At 43.2% G+C, this 14,020-nt stretch overlaps 1 protein-coding gene across 1 annotated transcript in view; it reads right to left on the bottom strand.

Annotated features, from left to right (window-relative positions):
* Positions 1-609: 609 nt before the first annotated feature.
* ERLEC1 (endoplasmic reticulum lectin 1) overlaps positions 610-14,020 on the bottom strand; it is a 52,719-nt gene continuing 39,308 nt past the window's right edge. Inside the window, exons 10-14 of the mRNA XM_089676466.1 lie at positions 10,158-10,217; positions 5,051-5,175; positions 2,098-2,175; positions 1,926-2,001; positions 610-848 (exon numbers count right to left, since the gene is read on the bottom strand). Coding sequence (XP_089532592.1) covers positions 777-848; positions 1,926-2,001; positions 2,098-2,175; positions 5,051-5,175; positions 10,158-10,217 — 411 coding nt within the window. The 3' untranslated portion in view covers positions 610-776. The remainder of the gene's footprint in view (positions 849-1,925; positions 2,002-2,097; positions 2,176-5,050; positions 5,176-10,157; positions 10,218-14,020) is intronic.

The following is a 14,020-nucleotide window of genomic DNA, read 5'->3' as shown; positions in this document are numbered from 1 at the left end:
GCCAGGGACTTTTGGAAGTATTCCGGAGCCCATTCAGTGATGTCCATCACAGAATCATGCAATTTTTTTAATATGTTGTGCAATCTGAGGGCAAGAAGATTATGGGCATCCAATATTTCAATTCTCAGAATCTTTTGAAGATATTATGTACTGTAGAAGATGATATATTTAAAGTCTATTCAATTTTACATCAAGGAGCATTACTAAAATTGTCAAACAATTTCAAAGTGTAGCTTTTCACAGGTTGGTGAACCTCTGCCCATCTTTACGTCTGAGACACTGACTCTTTAAGATGCTTTTTTTATATCCAATGATGTTACTGACCTGTAGCCAATTAAACCAATTAGTTGCAAAATGTTCTTCCAGCTCTTCCTTGTTAGTACCACTTACTTGCCAGTTTCTTGTTGCCCTGTCCCAACATTTTTGAGACATGTTGCTGTCATCAATTTCAAAATTATAAAATGGTCCATTTTCTTTAAACATGTGATATGTTTTCTACTGTGAATAAATGTGGGTTTATACTGTGTTTATGTTAGACAGCGTCCAAACTATTTTGGAATTAGAGTTGTACCTCTTTAGTAAACCTATTAGTGGATAAAAAAAAAGCCATTTGTATTTAAAATCTGTATTTCCAATATATACACACACATATACACAAAATCTTAGAACAGTTCTCCTTTGTACAGTGTTGATCCCGCTGATTCAGGTCCCAGAAGATTGGGAAATCTCATAAACCCATCACAATCCCAGAAGATTTTTCAGTATGATTTTGATTATCAGTTAGGAACTGAAAGGTGGCCGTTTTCATCAGCAGTATCCAGAATCTTGCATATCACCGGAGATTCCACCTGAAGACATTGTATGAAAACACACTGAATGGCACTTCAGACAACAAATATGTTGGCATATAGCACTAGCAAGGGTTAAAAGGGGAAATCCTTCTGCAAATGATTGTTTCTTTTAGGACCTTTTTTTTTTTTTAAAAAGCTTGAGTATGGCAATCTGACTCTGGTATCCCAGCTAACACGAAAATGCCAGTTGCCTGGCTGTCATATTGATTCAATGCCTTTATTACTTTAAAGTTCTGATTCAAATATGAGTTTATAGTTAGAATTTATGTTCTTGACCAGTTCGTCGCAAAATACTGAAGGCAGAGACAGGAAACTATTGCAGGTTTCCTTTAATTGGAAGAGTTATGCTGTCCATAAACTAGAAGATTTTAGAAGAGACATTTATAAGAATATTTTCCTGGACAACTAGAATACCCTAAAACAAGGTGGCAGGTAATTTAGGGTGTAGAATCCAGAAAAATTGGTTTTGGGTAAATTATCCTTCCAATGGCATTACTAATAATCGACATAACATTTTAAAAAAATCACGAGTAGAGTAAATTTATAAGCGATTCACAAAAATGTATGTATTCATGTCTACACTAATTTTTTTTATTGTATCTATGGGGAAGGAGGGGGGGGGCATGTTTGCCACCCAGGCTGGGCCCCACACCATCATCTTTTTTTGCTGACATAATCAGGAAGCTGTCTATTGAAAAGTCCTAGCAGCCAGCCCCCTAATGACACTGCACATGTGCAGTGTCTTCTAAATAGCCTCAAAGCCTACTGGGATGCATGGCATAGGTATCCCAGGAATACCAGGAATGGTGGGGGGATGTCATTCTCGTCTAGTCAAGAAAGGCAGAAGCTGAAAAAAGGGTATCCCCCAAATATTTTTTTTAATTTTTTGTGATTTACTGAAGGAATGTAAAGGATATTGGGAGTGGGGGGGGGTTAGCATGCAATAAATATGTAAAAGTGAGAGAAGGTTCGCTTTAAATCTAGTTCCATTTTCTACACAATCTATATGATCAGGCCTCTTAAAAGCTAACTTTTCACTGATCGTTTAGTATGAAGTGAGAAAGCTGTACTTACCCCGAGAACATACTGGCAGGTTTGTGGCTCGAGCATATATACAGTAACAGCATGTGGGGACTCGGACTCTTTACACCTATCACAAAGAGAAGAACAGCAATCACACCAACATAAGTGACATCCTGCTATATACACAGCCTGTTATAAAGCAGAACACACACAATATACTCACTTTAGTTTTACTATGACGTGTCTTGGCTTATTCGTGAAGTCACAGATATCTCCTTCGCCATAGTAATGAGACACCATTCTGAAAAACATGTTGTAGGAAACCAGTTTTACTAAAATGCGCCTACCTAGGAGTTTTTTGGACAGGCTTGTGGCAGGCTGGCCTACAGGTATGACATTGAATAGAAGTGTAACGGAACCGGAACCCAGACTGCACTGAGTTTTTCCATTATACCAGAGCTTCCCCTGTCCGAACACCATCCACGGACCACACCCTTGAAATCCCTCAGGAAACAGACAGCACCCAGCTCTTCTTAACACAGGAAGCCAACTCTCTTTATTTTAACACAAAACACAGGATATATACAGAGGGCGGGGAAACACAACCAGGAACAGGAAATACATCATCAGCCCGCCCCATCCCACCAAGACACAGAACAATGGGACGAAGCACATGGCATAGAACAATAGGCAACCATATGGCAGGGACAATACAAGGACACATGCATCCCATAATAGTTGGCTGGACAGGAAGACACAGCACAATGGGGGGTAGCACATGGCAAACAAACAATGGACAGCCACATGGCTGAGAACAAAGACAAAAGGACAACACTCAAAAGCACAATACTGGGACATTCACACCCTGTACCCCTAAACAGGCACAGGGTGGGTTAAACATAATGAGGGGGACATGAGCTGACCAAGCGGTCCCCCCACCCCCAAAAGTCACTCCCGTCACAAGAAGCTTCTTTTTCAAAACCGGAGTAGTGTTTTTTTAATATACAGGGGACACTGGGATACATGAGGGAAAATGTATTGTAAAGGAAAACTAATTTTTAAAGGTATTTTACAAGTGAAAAACTAGTCAAAAACAATACCATACAGCAGTACAGGTCTATTAAAAGGAAAAAAAAAAAAAAGTGCAGGACTTCAACCGGGCTTGAAATCCGCTGAGAATAATTGATGAAGTAGTTTCCCATTACTTTCATTGGGACCTAGCATACAGGGGGTTAAACTCTCATAATTGATTACATTGATTTGAGAGTAAATTAAAGTGGAGTTCCACTCACACTGTAAAAAAATATAAAAGTCAGCAGCTACAAAAAGTGTAGCTGCCGATTTTTAAAAAACAGCCACTTACCTGTCCCACGATCCCACGGTGCCCCCCCTGCAGCCCCTTTCACTGTCCGTCTTGTATTCCAGGTGCCGGCATCTTCAGTGTGTGACAGCTTGCGGCTTCACAGCCTGGCACCCACTGCGCATGCACGAGAAGCTCTGCGCTTCCTGAATGGCCCTGTCATTTTCTGGGACTTGTCACGTGTCCCACAAGACTACGGGGAGGGAGGGTAGGAGGACAACTTCCGCTTCCAATCGCCGCGAAAGTGGGAGCGGGTACCTGTTAATTTTGGGTACCCACTTCCCCCCCCCCCGCTCCCCAAAGGTGCCAATCCTTAATGGGGAGAGGGGAGACCAATCTTTAAAGCAGAACTTCCCCTTTTGGGTGGAACTCCACTTTAACTACAGGTCCCATGTTCCACCGCATCCAGCGGACTTGTAGTACTCAATAAATCACCAGCACAGTAATCAGTTTGCTCGTAGTTCAATGACATGGCCTCCAGCTGGAGGAAGAGTTTGCAGGAGGCCGACACTGCACCCACCCTCCACGGATCATGGTTGCAATGCTTTGCAGACTCCTGCAAAAACAAATAAATGAACAATTTTCCTGTTTTTTTTCCCCCATAAAGGTGACCTTAGCCTTTAATAATTACGGATTCATTTTAATACATTTGAATGTGAAAGATGAAATCACTTAGATTCTAGATACTTCAGCCACACAGTCTCTTCTCTAAAGCAGGGGTGTCAAACTGGTGGCTGTCCAGCTGTTGTGAAACTACAAGTCCCATCATGCCTCTGCCTTTGGGAGCTTGTAACTGTCAATCTTGCAATGCCTCATGGGACTTGTAGTTTGGCAACAGCTGGAGGGCCGCCAGTTTGACACCCATGCTCTAAAGGATTAAAAATTGGCCTCTTAATCTGCTACAGCGGATCAGAATATTTAAGGCAATAATTAAAAATATATTTAAAAAAAAAATGCTGCTTTAATGCTGTCACAGGGCATTATACTAATGTAATAAAGAGGCTCAAGACATGCGTAACCTACTCCTTCACATGTTCTTGAACATTTTACTAAACAGAGGGACATGTAGTAGTACAGTGACCTGGGGAAAAAAAAAAGGAACATCCCAGGTGCCAAACATCCAGCAAAACCCAACAATTTCTGTAGTAAAAGCAGACCAGCCCAGAATCCATTCAGGCCAAGCTCTGACATTTCTCCCCACTCACAAGGCTGCGTCATTACTAAGCCCCGTGGGTGGGACAAAACGCATCAGTAGCAGGGGTGTATTTACCACAAGGCAAACAAGGCATTTACCTAGGGCGGCATTTTAAAGGGGAGCAGCAGCATTTTTTCAGGGGGGGCAGCGCCGTCCCCTGAAAGAAGGAAAGGGAGAAGGGACATACGCAGCACGGAGACCAGGCGGGATCTGAGAGAGGCTGCGGGCTGCTTGATGGTGTATGCAGAGCCTGACTCTTGTTCCCGGGGATTTCCAGAGCTGTGAAGGTGAGTGTCTAATCTCTTGCTGGGGTGGGTTTGCCAGGGTATGGGGGGTGGTGGTAATGGAAGGTTTTCTTGGGTGGGGGGGGCTGGGGTGTTGGTCAATGTCAGGCTCTCTTTGTGGGTAGGGGGGTGTTGGTCTGTGTAGGGTCTCTCCGTGGGGGGAAATTGTTGGCTTTTTCTGTATATTCAGTACCTGGGATGTTCGTTTTTTATGCTTGCACCTACTGAGCTGAGACGAGCTCTCCCTTAGCCTGCACTTTTTAGTGTGTTACCAAACTTGGACAGACAGGAGCCTGGAGCGGCACCCCTAATCTTTGGCGTGAGAACAGTGACTTGCCTCACAGTCTGGACCCCGTCTCCTGGAGGGTGGAACAGTCTTGCAGCATTCTTCTTTGCCCAGTCTAGATGTTGCTCTTCTTTCCATTGACCAACAACAAGTGTAGTTCTGCCACTGTCTTTATCCTACAAAATAAAATGTGTTTAAATGTAAAAATTATCTGTCAGCTGCGGTCAGCAGACAAGTTCTGAAACAGCTGGTCTACTCAAAAGCGTCACCCAAAAACACATTTCAAAGAAGCTGGTTAGCAGAATATACCGGTAGTTTCCTAGATGTCTTGGATGGCTCCTCCTATTCACCACAAATTAAGGCCCCGTGCACACTGGATATTTAGCCCCAGTGTATGGGGCTCTGGCGTTCAGTTGTAGGCGGAGGGGGCACAGGGGGTCCTGTCCATCCTCACTGCCAGCAATCTGACAAACTCTTGGGAGTCTGACATCTGCTGCAGGTGGACGGTGCACCCTGCCGTAGTTATGTTTAGGGAAGTCTGCACCCAGAGATGAACGCTCGGAACGCAGATATCTTGCAATGTCCTAAACACAAGTATGGCTCGTTGCCCTGTCCATTTACAGCAGCTGTTGGCCTCTCAGTCTGACAAACTGCCGTCAGCAGGGCTACACGGGACACATGTGCCCTCCGCCTGCAGCTAACCACTTCCAGTCCGGACACCACTTTCACCCCCTTCCTGTCCAGGCCACTTTTCAGCTTTCAGCGCTATCATATTTTGAATGACAATTGCACGGTCATGCAACACTGTACCCATATGAATTTTGTAGCATTTTTTTGAGACAGATAAAGCTTTATTTTGATGGCATTTATGGGATTTTTATTTTTTTTTGCTATGTAAATGAAAAAGTCCAAAAATTTTGAAAAAAAAGTGTTTTTCTTATAAAATTTTGCAAATAAATAATATTTCATCATCAATCTTGCCCAAAATTTATTCCGTTATCTTTTTAGTAAAAAAAACAAAAACAAAATTAGTTTATAACCAAACATTATAATTTTTAAACATTACACTTTTTTTAACATTGTTTTTATATTATTTATGGTTTGTTTTTTTTTTTTTACATACTGTCACCCTACCAGTACAGTGTCACCAGTGCAGAGATGTTATTACTTGGAGTCCTGAGGTATACAAGAATCCAGTTGACAGGTAAACCTACAGCCATCTAACTAAAATCAAAATATTAGATTTCAGTTAATTAAATCTTTAAAGCCCAAATCCAGGCAAAAAAGAAAAAATATTCCAATGCAGTGGGGCTGTGCCTGCACTGCATGGGTCAACTGATCATTTTTGTATAGGGGATTGAAGAATGGAGCTACACTTACCTAATCCTTTGACCCTCCCTACAAAATCCTTTGACCCTCCCTACAGAACACCCCCCGGTCTTGTGTGGTGGACTGTTCCGGACGTCATCCCGCCCTTAGACCTGCCTGGACATGAACAGTTCACCGCCGGATTGTGGGGGAGTGGAGGATCGGGTGAGTATAAGCTTTCTCCAATCCCCTAGACAAAAATGAGCTGATGATCCATGCAGTATGGATTTGGGCTTTAAATGTAGTGAATTGCACTGGTACCAAGGAAAATCTGACTAATCTTGTAATCGTAAGCTTTGTATAAATCTGAAGGCCATATTTGCTGCAAAAATAGAAAAAAAAACCCAGAGTGCATTGGATAGTGCAGATAAAACACCAATACACTGACAAAGTGACTTTGTCAAGGCATATTACCGGGAAAAAACTATCCCGTGGTAATGCCAACAGATGCTCCACAACGTTTGTTAGGTTGCTGGAAATAGGAGAGACGGATATTCTGAGGTGGATGCTGGGAGAACCAACAGGAAGAAACTAAAGAGGCGCCCCAAGATGTCCAGAAAGGGTTGAAAATGAATCCTGGGTACAGGGGCGGACTGACCATTTGAAAACTCGGGCACTGCCCGAGGACTTGGGGTCAGTAGGGGGCCCCATGAGATGCCCCTGGTACCTTTTTCATAGGCTTTTTTGAGTTGGGCAAAGACATAGGGGCCCCATGATCCCCTATTGCCCGGGGGACCCATGAGTTGTCAGTCCGCCCCCGCCTGGTTAGTACAGTACCTCCGCTGCACTGACATCTTTTGGGGCCATGCTTCCTTATTAGAGTAATGAAGGGGGTATGGTCCCAAAAAAAGTCTGTGCAAGGAAGGTGTTGTCTTCTATTAATTAAGAGAAGGATGACCAGTGTATATTTATAAATGTACTTTCCCGCAGCAACTAGTCCAACAGTTCTTTTCCAGAGAGAAGCATTTAATCAGTTCAGAAGACAGAGGTACAGACAAGGCAGATGACAGGATACTTAGATGCAATTCATTAGAAACCTTCAGAGAACCCCTTGCTCCTGTCACAACTTAACCAAAAAGAAGCTTCCCTAATATACATTTTTCCCATTCAGTACAATGACAAGCACTCCGATTCGCCACTTTTAGGAGCCTCGTTGATCTTCTGGGTGATGGGTAATGCCTTTTGGGCTTGGACAGCTGCAGTCATAATTCTATTTAAAGTTGTCCAGATATTTCCTAAACTGCATTCTTTTACTAGAAAAACAAGTTATCCTTTGAAGAATGCTATTTGCCATACTTAATACCCCTTTTCTTGTTATTAGATGGTAAATGTTGACCAAGTCTTTTCAAGTCTAACTGAGCTATCTGCATTCTATCACCCTTGAAAGTTTGCAAATTACCTCCTTTGAAATGTAACAAGTTGGCCCCTGAGTGCCAAGGGGATCTTGCAGAAAATTAACATAGCGAGTCCTTGGCTATGCTTTTGTTGTGTAAAATATATCTAGCTCAGCCCTATTCTGGCCTAGTCAATAACATGAGAATACACCACATACAGACAATCTATATATATATCTATATATATATATATAAATTTACAATATCCCTAAAGGAGGTATTACAAATAAAATACAAAAGGGAGCGTTCTAAGTGCAGCATGTCTGTATTAATAAAATAAAACAATGGCCAAGCATTCATCAGATGGCACTGCTGAACAAAGCAATCTGAGCCCAAACCAAGTAATGAAGGGTATCCACTGGTATACATGCAATCCTTGTCTAGGGAAGACAATCTAAGAATGAGAATCGTCAGATGTCGGGAGGCAGGCTTGGCTACATGTTGTGAAGCAGTAATGCCTCTTTTTCAAGCTTTGGTTTTATTAAGACCTAGTATGCTGCACTTAGATCGCGTCCTCTTGTATCTGTTGTACTACAGGTACTCCTATATGATGAGGTGCTGCACTAAGTCCACCTGAGTTAACCCTTGATGTGCCTATTATGGACATAATGAACTGTTCAGATATTCCAGGGAATATCAGATTGCCTCTCGGGGGATCAGGAAGGAATTTTTTCCCTACAGGAGCAAATTGGATCACGCTTTGCTGGGTTTTTTTTTTGCCTTCCTCTGGATCAACTGTGGGTGTAGGATTATACTTTTTTTTTTTTTTTTTTTTTAATGGTTGAACTGGATGGACTTTTGTCTTTTTTCAGCCAGACTGACTAAGTAACTTCGTCATATAGAGCCCATTGATTACGCTTTATGCTTTAATGTAATTTTTGCCCTGTGGAGGTACTACTATACTACCCAGAATACACTTTCAATCTCCCTTCCATACCAGTCTAGGAGGTCTTTACAGTTTCCTCTCTTTTGGTTCTCTTAGTGTCCACCTCAAAGTATCCATCTTGGCTTGCATCTCTCCTATTGCTGGCAACCTAACGAGAGCGTTTCAACATCTGTTGGCATCACCTGCACCATCTACTGTGCTGTTTTCTGTTCCTAAAATATCAGGCTTTCAAACATGTCTAAAGTCAAAGTGAAAAAACGAAGGCAGAATCCAGGTGCCAGTCATGCTGTCAATGACTATAATGAATACTTCTCAACAAACCCTGATCAATTCTGTAGCAGCCAGCGCCCACTTCCTAGCTCATAGAACTTTATCCAGCCTTGTTTTTACTTTCCAGTAGCCTCCCTAGCGGTCTGATTATGTTCATATTTCTGTGCTCAAAGCGGTACTTTTTTTGCATGGAAATATGTATTTTTTTTATTGTAGGCCTGTAATTTTTAGGAATAACTCACTGAAATCTGTCCGATCAAGAGTCTAGTAAACATCCCGGGTATGTTAAAATTTGAAAAACGAAATCATAAATTATGATTTAATAATCATAACAATAATAATATAATAATAAATGTAATTCAATAATATAATCAAACCAAAAACACTGAAATTTGAAATAGAGCGCCAAGTTCGCACATCACTGAGCAAAGTCGCAAAATCGTTTTCAGTGTCTGATGAGGAATTTCCCTACAAATCATTATCACTCAATTCTGCAAGTGGTTCTAATTCACTATCGCTGTTCTCTAGTTGGTCTAAAACTGCTTTTGACCTAAAGGGACGCTTTTTGGACGCCATGGACGTTTCTCAGTTTCCAGGCAGAAAGAACAGTAAAAATGCAGGCAGGGCGCCGGACAAAGCACTCGGGACAACATGTATGTGAAATGGTTTGATACAGGAATGTTATACGATGTGATTTTAGTGTATTTAGTGAATGTCACTTTTTCACATTTTTAAGTTTCCCGCCGTTCTGTCCCCCGTACGTCCCGACGTCGCAGGGAAAGGAACCCAGAAGACAGATGCCGGCATCGACTGGAGGACATTACAGGGGACACTGCAGGAGAGACATTGCGGGAGAGCAGGACAAGGTAAGTGAAGAAGAGATCCCGGAGCAGCGCTGCAAGATATTCCCGAGTGTAGTTCGGGGTTACCGCTTGTGGTGCTGAAACTTTACCCCGAGCTACACTCGGGAATACCGCCAGGGGGGTTAATGGAGCAAACTCCTACTTTGTTCTACACCAAAACAGATGATTGGCTCACACTTGCAGAAATAAACGACATAAATCAAATAACTCATGTATGCAGTAACACAAGGCAAATCACAATATTTAAGGGGATAACTCTTGTGTTTTATGTGGTGTGATGATGATCAGAAAAGCAAAGCTTCTAACAGTGAAAACGGCCTCTCTGCATGCATGGCTCATTAGCGCCATCTCCTGGTTGTAGTGAATATTGCAATTACCTCATGGTATTGGTGAACATATTTTCCATAGCAGAATTCGTACTTCCACCAGCCAACACCCTGAGAAGGTCATCATAGAAAGAAAAGAAACAGAAGCAATATTGTAAATAATGTGAATGATCTCACACCAACCAAACAAGGCAGACTGCATGTAATAACATTTTCTGCATTTACAAAAAGCATGTAGAAATGGTTCCTAAACATTGCAATCAAAAGCATAAATCAATCTGCTTCTTAGCTCACCCTGGTCACCAGAGAGAGTCAGCAAAGCCACATAAGGCTACTGTACTGCATTTCTGGGGGATAGCAGCCGGCTCTCCGGCCTTCATCCCATAACTGCCCTGTCTCCACCCTAACCCACCAGGTCTCGCTGTCCCCTGACAGCACCTGGAGAGGCCTCCAAAGATGTCTCCCCACCGGAGGAAACACCAAAATTGAGTTCGGAGGGGAGTGACAGAGGTTTTATTTGGGGTGGAGGTGTTTCCTCAGGTGGGGAGGAGCCGAGGTCTCTCAAGGTGCTGTCCTGAAAGACGAAATGGCTCTACTACTTAACCCCTTGACGCCTAAGGGAAAAACAAATCTTAACGCCTAAGTACAATTTTGCAACTTTGACATGTTAGCAAAACCGTACATATCGCCGCAACTATTCTGTGCATGCAGGTGGACTATACTTCGTTTTTTTCAGGACAAATTTGGTGGTAAATGATAATGGATATCTCCAGATTTTTTTATTATCAAAGGAAAACAGACCCAAAATAGTGAAAATAATTTTTTTTTTAAATTTAGCTGTATATTTCTTGCTACCACTGTAACCAACCACTAAAGAACAACTCCCTAAATAATTTCTCCTTCTCCAGACGATCAGAGCGATACCACATGTGCGTGTATGTTAGTTGTTGTTTTTACCCATAGTATGGCCCAGAATCAACAGTGCACATTTTGCTTTTTTTTCCTGCCACTAACTGGGTCAAAGGTCATGGTCAGGATTATTTATTTATTTTTTTTAATGTTTAAATTAGTATATATCAGATTGGATGTCACTCCACTTCCTCAAATTAAACCTTTCCAAAACCGAGCTCTTAGTTTCCCCCCCCCAACCTCTTCATCACGACTAACAACGCCACCATCAGTCCCACCCCGCAAGCCAAAGTTCTAGGTGTCACTCTAGACTCCAGTCTTTCCTTCTAGCCCCATGTCCAATCGCTGGCAAACTCATGCAGGCTCCACCTCCGCAACATCTCCAAAATATGTTTGTTCCTAACCCCAGACACTACTAAACAACTCATCCACTCCCTTATTATCTCACAACTCGACTACTGCAACTCCCTCCTCACCGGCCTACCCCAACACATGCTATCCCCACTTCAGCCTATCCTGAACTCAGCGGCCAGACTCATCCACTTTCTGCCACCCCCCTCTATCATTCCCTCCATTGGCTTCCGATTGCCCAGCACATTAAATTCAAACTACTAACACAGACATACAAAGCCATTCATAATACTGCCCAAAACTACCTCACCGACCTGATACCCAAATACCACCCAACAAGTACTCTTCGCTCCTCACAAGACCTCCTACTCTCTAGTTCCCTGGTCTCCTCCTCCCATGCCCGACTCCAGGACTTCTCAAGGTCTTCCCCCATCCTCTGGAACTCACTACCCCAATATATCAGACTGTCACCTACCCTCCTCACCTTTTGGCGCACCCTGAAATCCCATCTCTTCAGGGAAGCCTACCCCGCCCTCACCTAACAGCCGATCTCCTCCACTCTCCTCCTACCACTCCATCCCCCACGGCCACTTCCTCCTGTACCACTATCCCCTCCCTCCTAGATTGTAAGCTCGAAAGAGCAGGGCCCTCGAACCCCTCGTGTATTGTATTGTTACTGTATTGTCTCATGTTCTGTCCCCCACTATAATGTACAGCGCTGAGCAAACTTTTTGGCGCTGTATAAATACTGTATAATAATAATAGTATCAGTGTCAAACACTAACCGTGGCACTGGCCTAGATCAAACCTTGATCTAAGTATTTTTATTATTTTATTTATTTTTTAAACACACACTTTTTTTTCCTCTCTGAAAGGACAGAGATACAATGCATCTCTCTCCTCCATTCAGAGAAAAAAAACAAGGGGGGGAGGGGGGCTTCACAGTGACTGATCACTGTGATAGCCAGTCAGAGGCTATCACAGTGATCATGTGACCCGTAATCGAGAGACTTGGGTCCTGATCATTAGAAAGGGAACTGGGGCTCTCACTGACACCTCGGCCTTCATGCTGGGAGCACGCCATGCGGTGCGCTCCCAGCACAAACACACACATTCGGCGTCAAGGGGTTAAAGCCCATCAGCTTAATACATTCCAGATACATCAAAACAAAAGTAAGTTCTACAGTTAAATATTCTTTCTAAAGCAGCATAGCCTACGTAGAAAAGCCTGTCCCCTGCCAAGATCTGCATAGGCGGGCCCCTGGACCCTGTGTGGAGGCAGTGGTCTCCTCAATGCCCCATGCTGAGTCAGACCTATAGCGCTGCACTCAGCAAAGGTCTTGCTCCCCACTGATTGGAGAGCCCTGGCTGACTCAGTAGGGAGAATGTTGGACCTTTGTAGGGAGACGATGCTTCCGCACAGAGAACAAGGGTCTGAGTCTGCAGATGTTGGCAGGGGACAGGATTTTTAAAGCGGAGCTCCACCCAAAACGGGATGTTCCGCTTTAAGTACTGGTCCCTGGGTGACCATTGGAGCTAGAAACTTAACCCTGCGCTGATACGCTCTCTACTAGTTCCACTATTTGGTGATGTTATCTTCATCCTGTGTATTTACTTAAGATAGCACAGTGGCTAAATGGTTAGCACTTCTGCCTGGCAGTACTAGGGTCGTAGGTTCCTCACGTAGATTCCCCACCACGGCACCACCTGCCTGGAGTTTGCATGTTCTCAATGTGCCTGCGTGGGTTTCCTCCGGATACTCCGGTTTACTCCTACATTCCAAATACATGCTGGTAGGTGAATTGGCTCCTGTCTAAATTGTCCCTAGTATGTGTATGTATGAATGTGAGTTAGGGACCTTAGATTGTACGCCCCTTGAGGGTTAGGGACCGATGTGAATGTACAAAGCGCTGTGTAAATGGATGGCGCTATAGAAGTACCTGAAATAAATAAAAAATAAATTCTGTAAGCTCTGATTTTTATTTCTCCTTTACACGGACTACACGACAAATGTTATAATTGAAAATGTTCAATATTAATACATTAATACTATTAATTTAATATTAATATATAAACTATTAATACTTAAAAAAAAAAAAAAAAGTACTGGTCCCCCACTCCCCACGAGGAAATGTCACCTTGGGGGAACGGGTACTCGATCTTTTTTTTTTTTATTGACAGCTACCCACTCCCACTTCTGCTGCAACCACCTAGGTGATCAGAAGAGGACGTTGTCCTCTCTCTCTCCCCGTAATCTTCTGAAGACTACAGGACCACTCACAAGGCGCAGCTCTTGCGTATGCGCAGTGGGCACCTTGCTGTGAAACCGCAAGCTGTCACAGCGGGGTGCCCACACTTAGGATGCTGGTACTGGGGAGAGAGGGCGCCTGGTGAAACCGGCTGCGGTGAACACAATGCAGGTAACAGGGACAGGTAAGTGGCTGTTTTTTAAAAGTCAACAGCTACAGTTTTTCTGGCTGCTGACATTTTTTTTTAAGGTTTGACTGGAGCTCTGCTTCAACTCAGGCTGTGGATAATTTAGAAAAAAGACACTGTAAGACATTGGACAGCTTTTGTTTTGTTGCACCTGGAATTTATTTAGGTACTTTAAACCAGGGTTTAAAATTTCAAGTCCTGAGCTACTCGCCACCAAC

The sequence above is a fragment of the Staurois parvus genome, unplaced genomic scaffold (genome assembly GCF_062004578.1).
Source record: "Staurois parvus isolate SC_StPar_1 unplaced genomic scaffold, SC_StPar_1.0 ptg000169l, whole genome shotgun sequence".
Classification (NCBI taxonomy): domain Eukaryota; kingdom Metazoa; phylum Chordata; class Amphibia; order Anura; family Ranidae; genus Staurois; species Staurois parvus.
The sequence above is the reverse complement of the archived record's forward strand: the minus strand, read 5'-3'. Positions and strand labels throughout refer to the sequence as shown.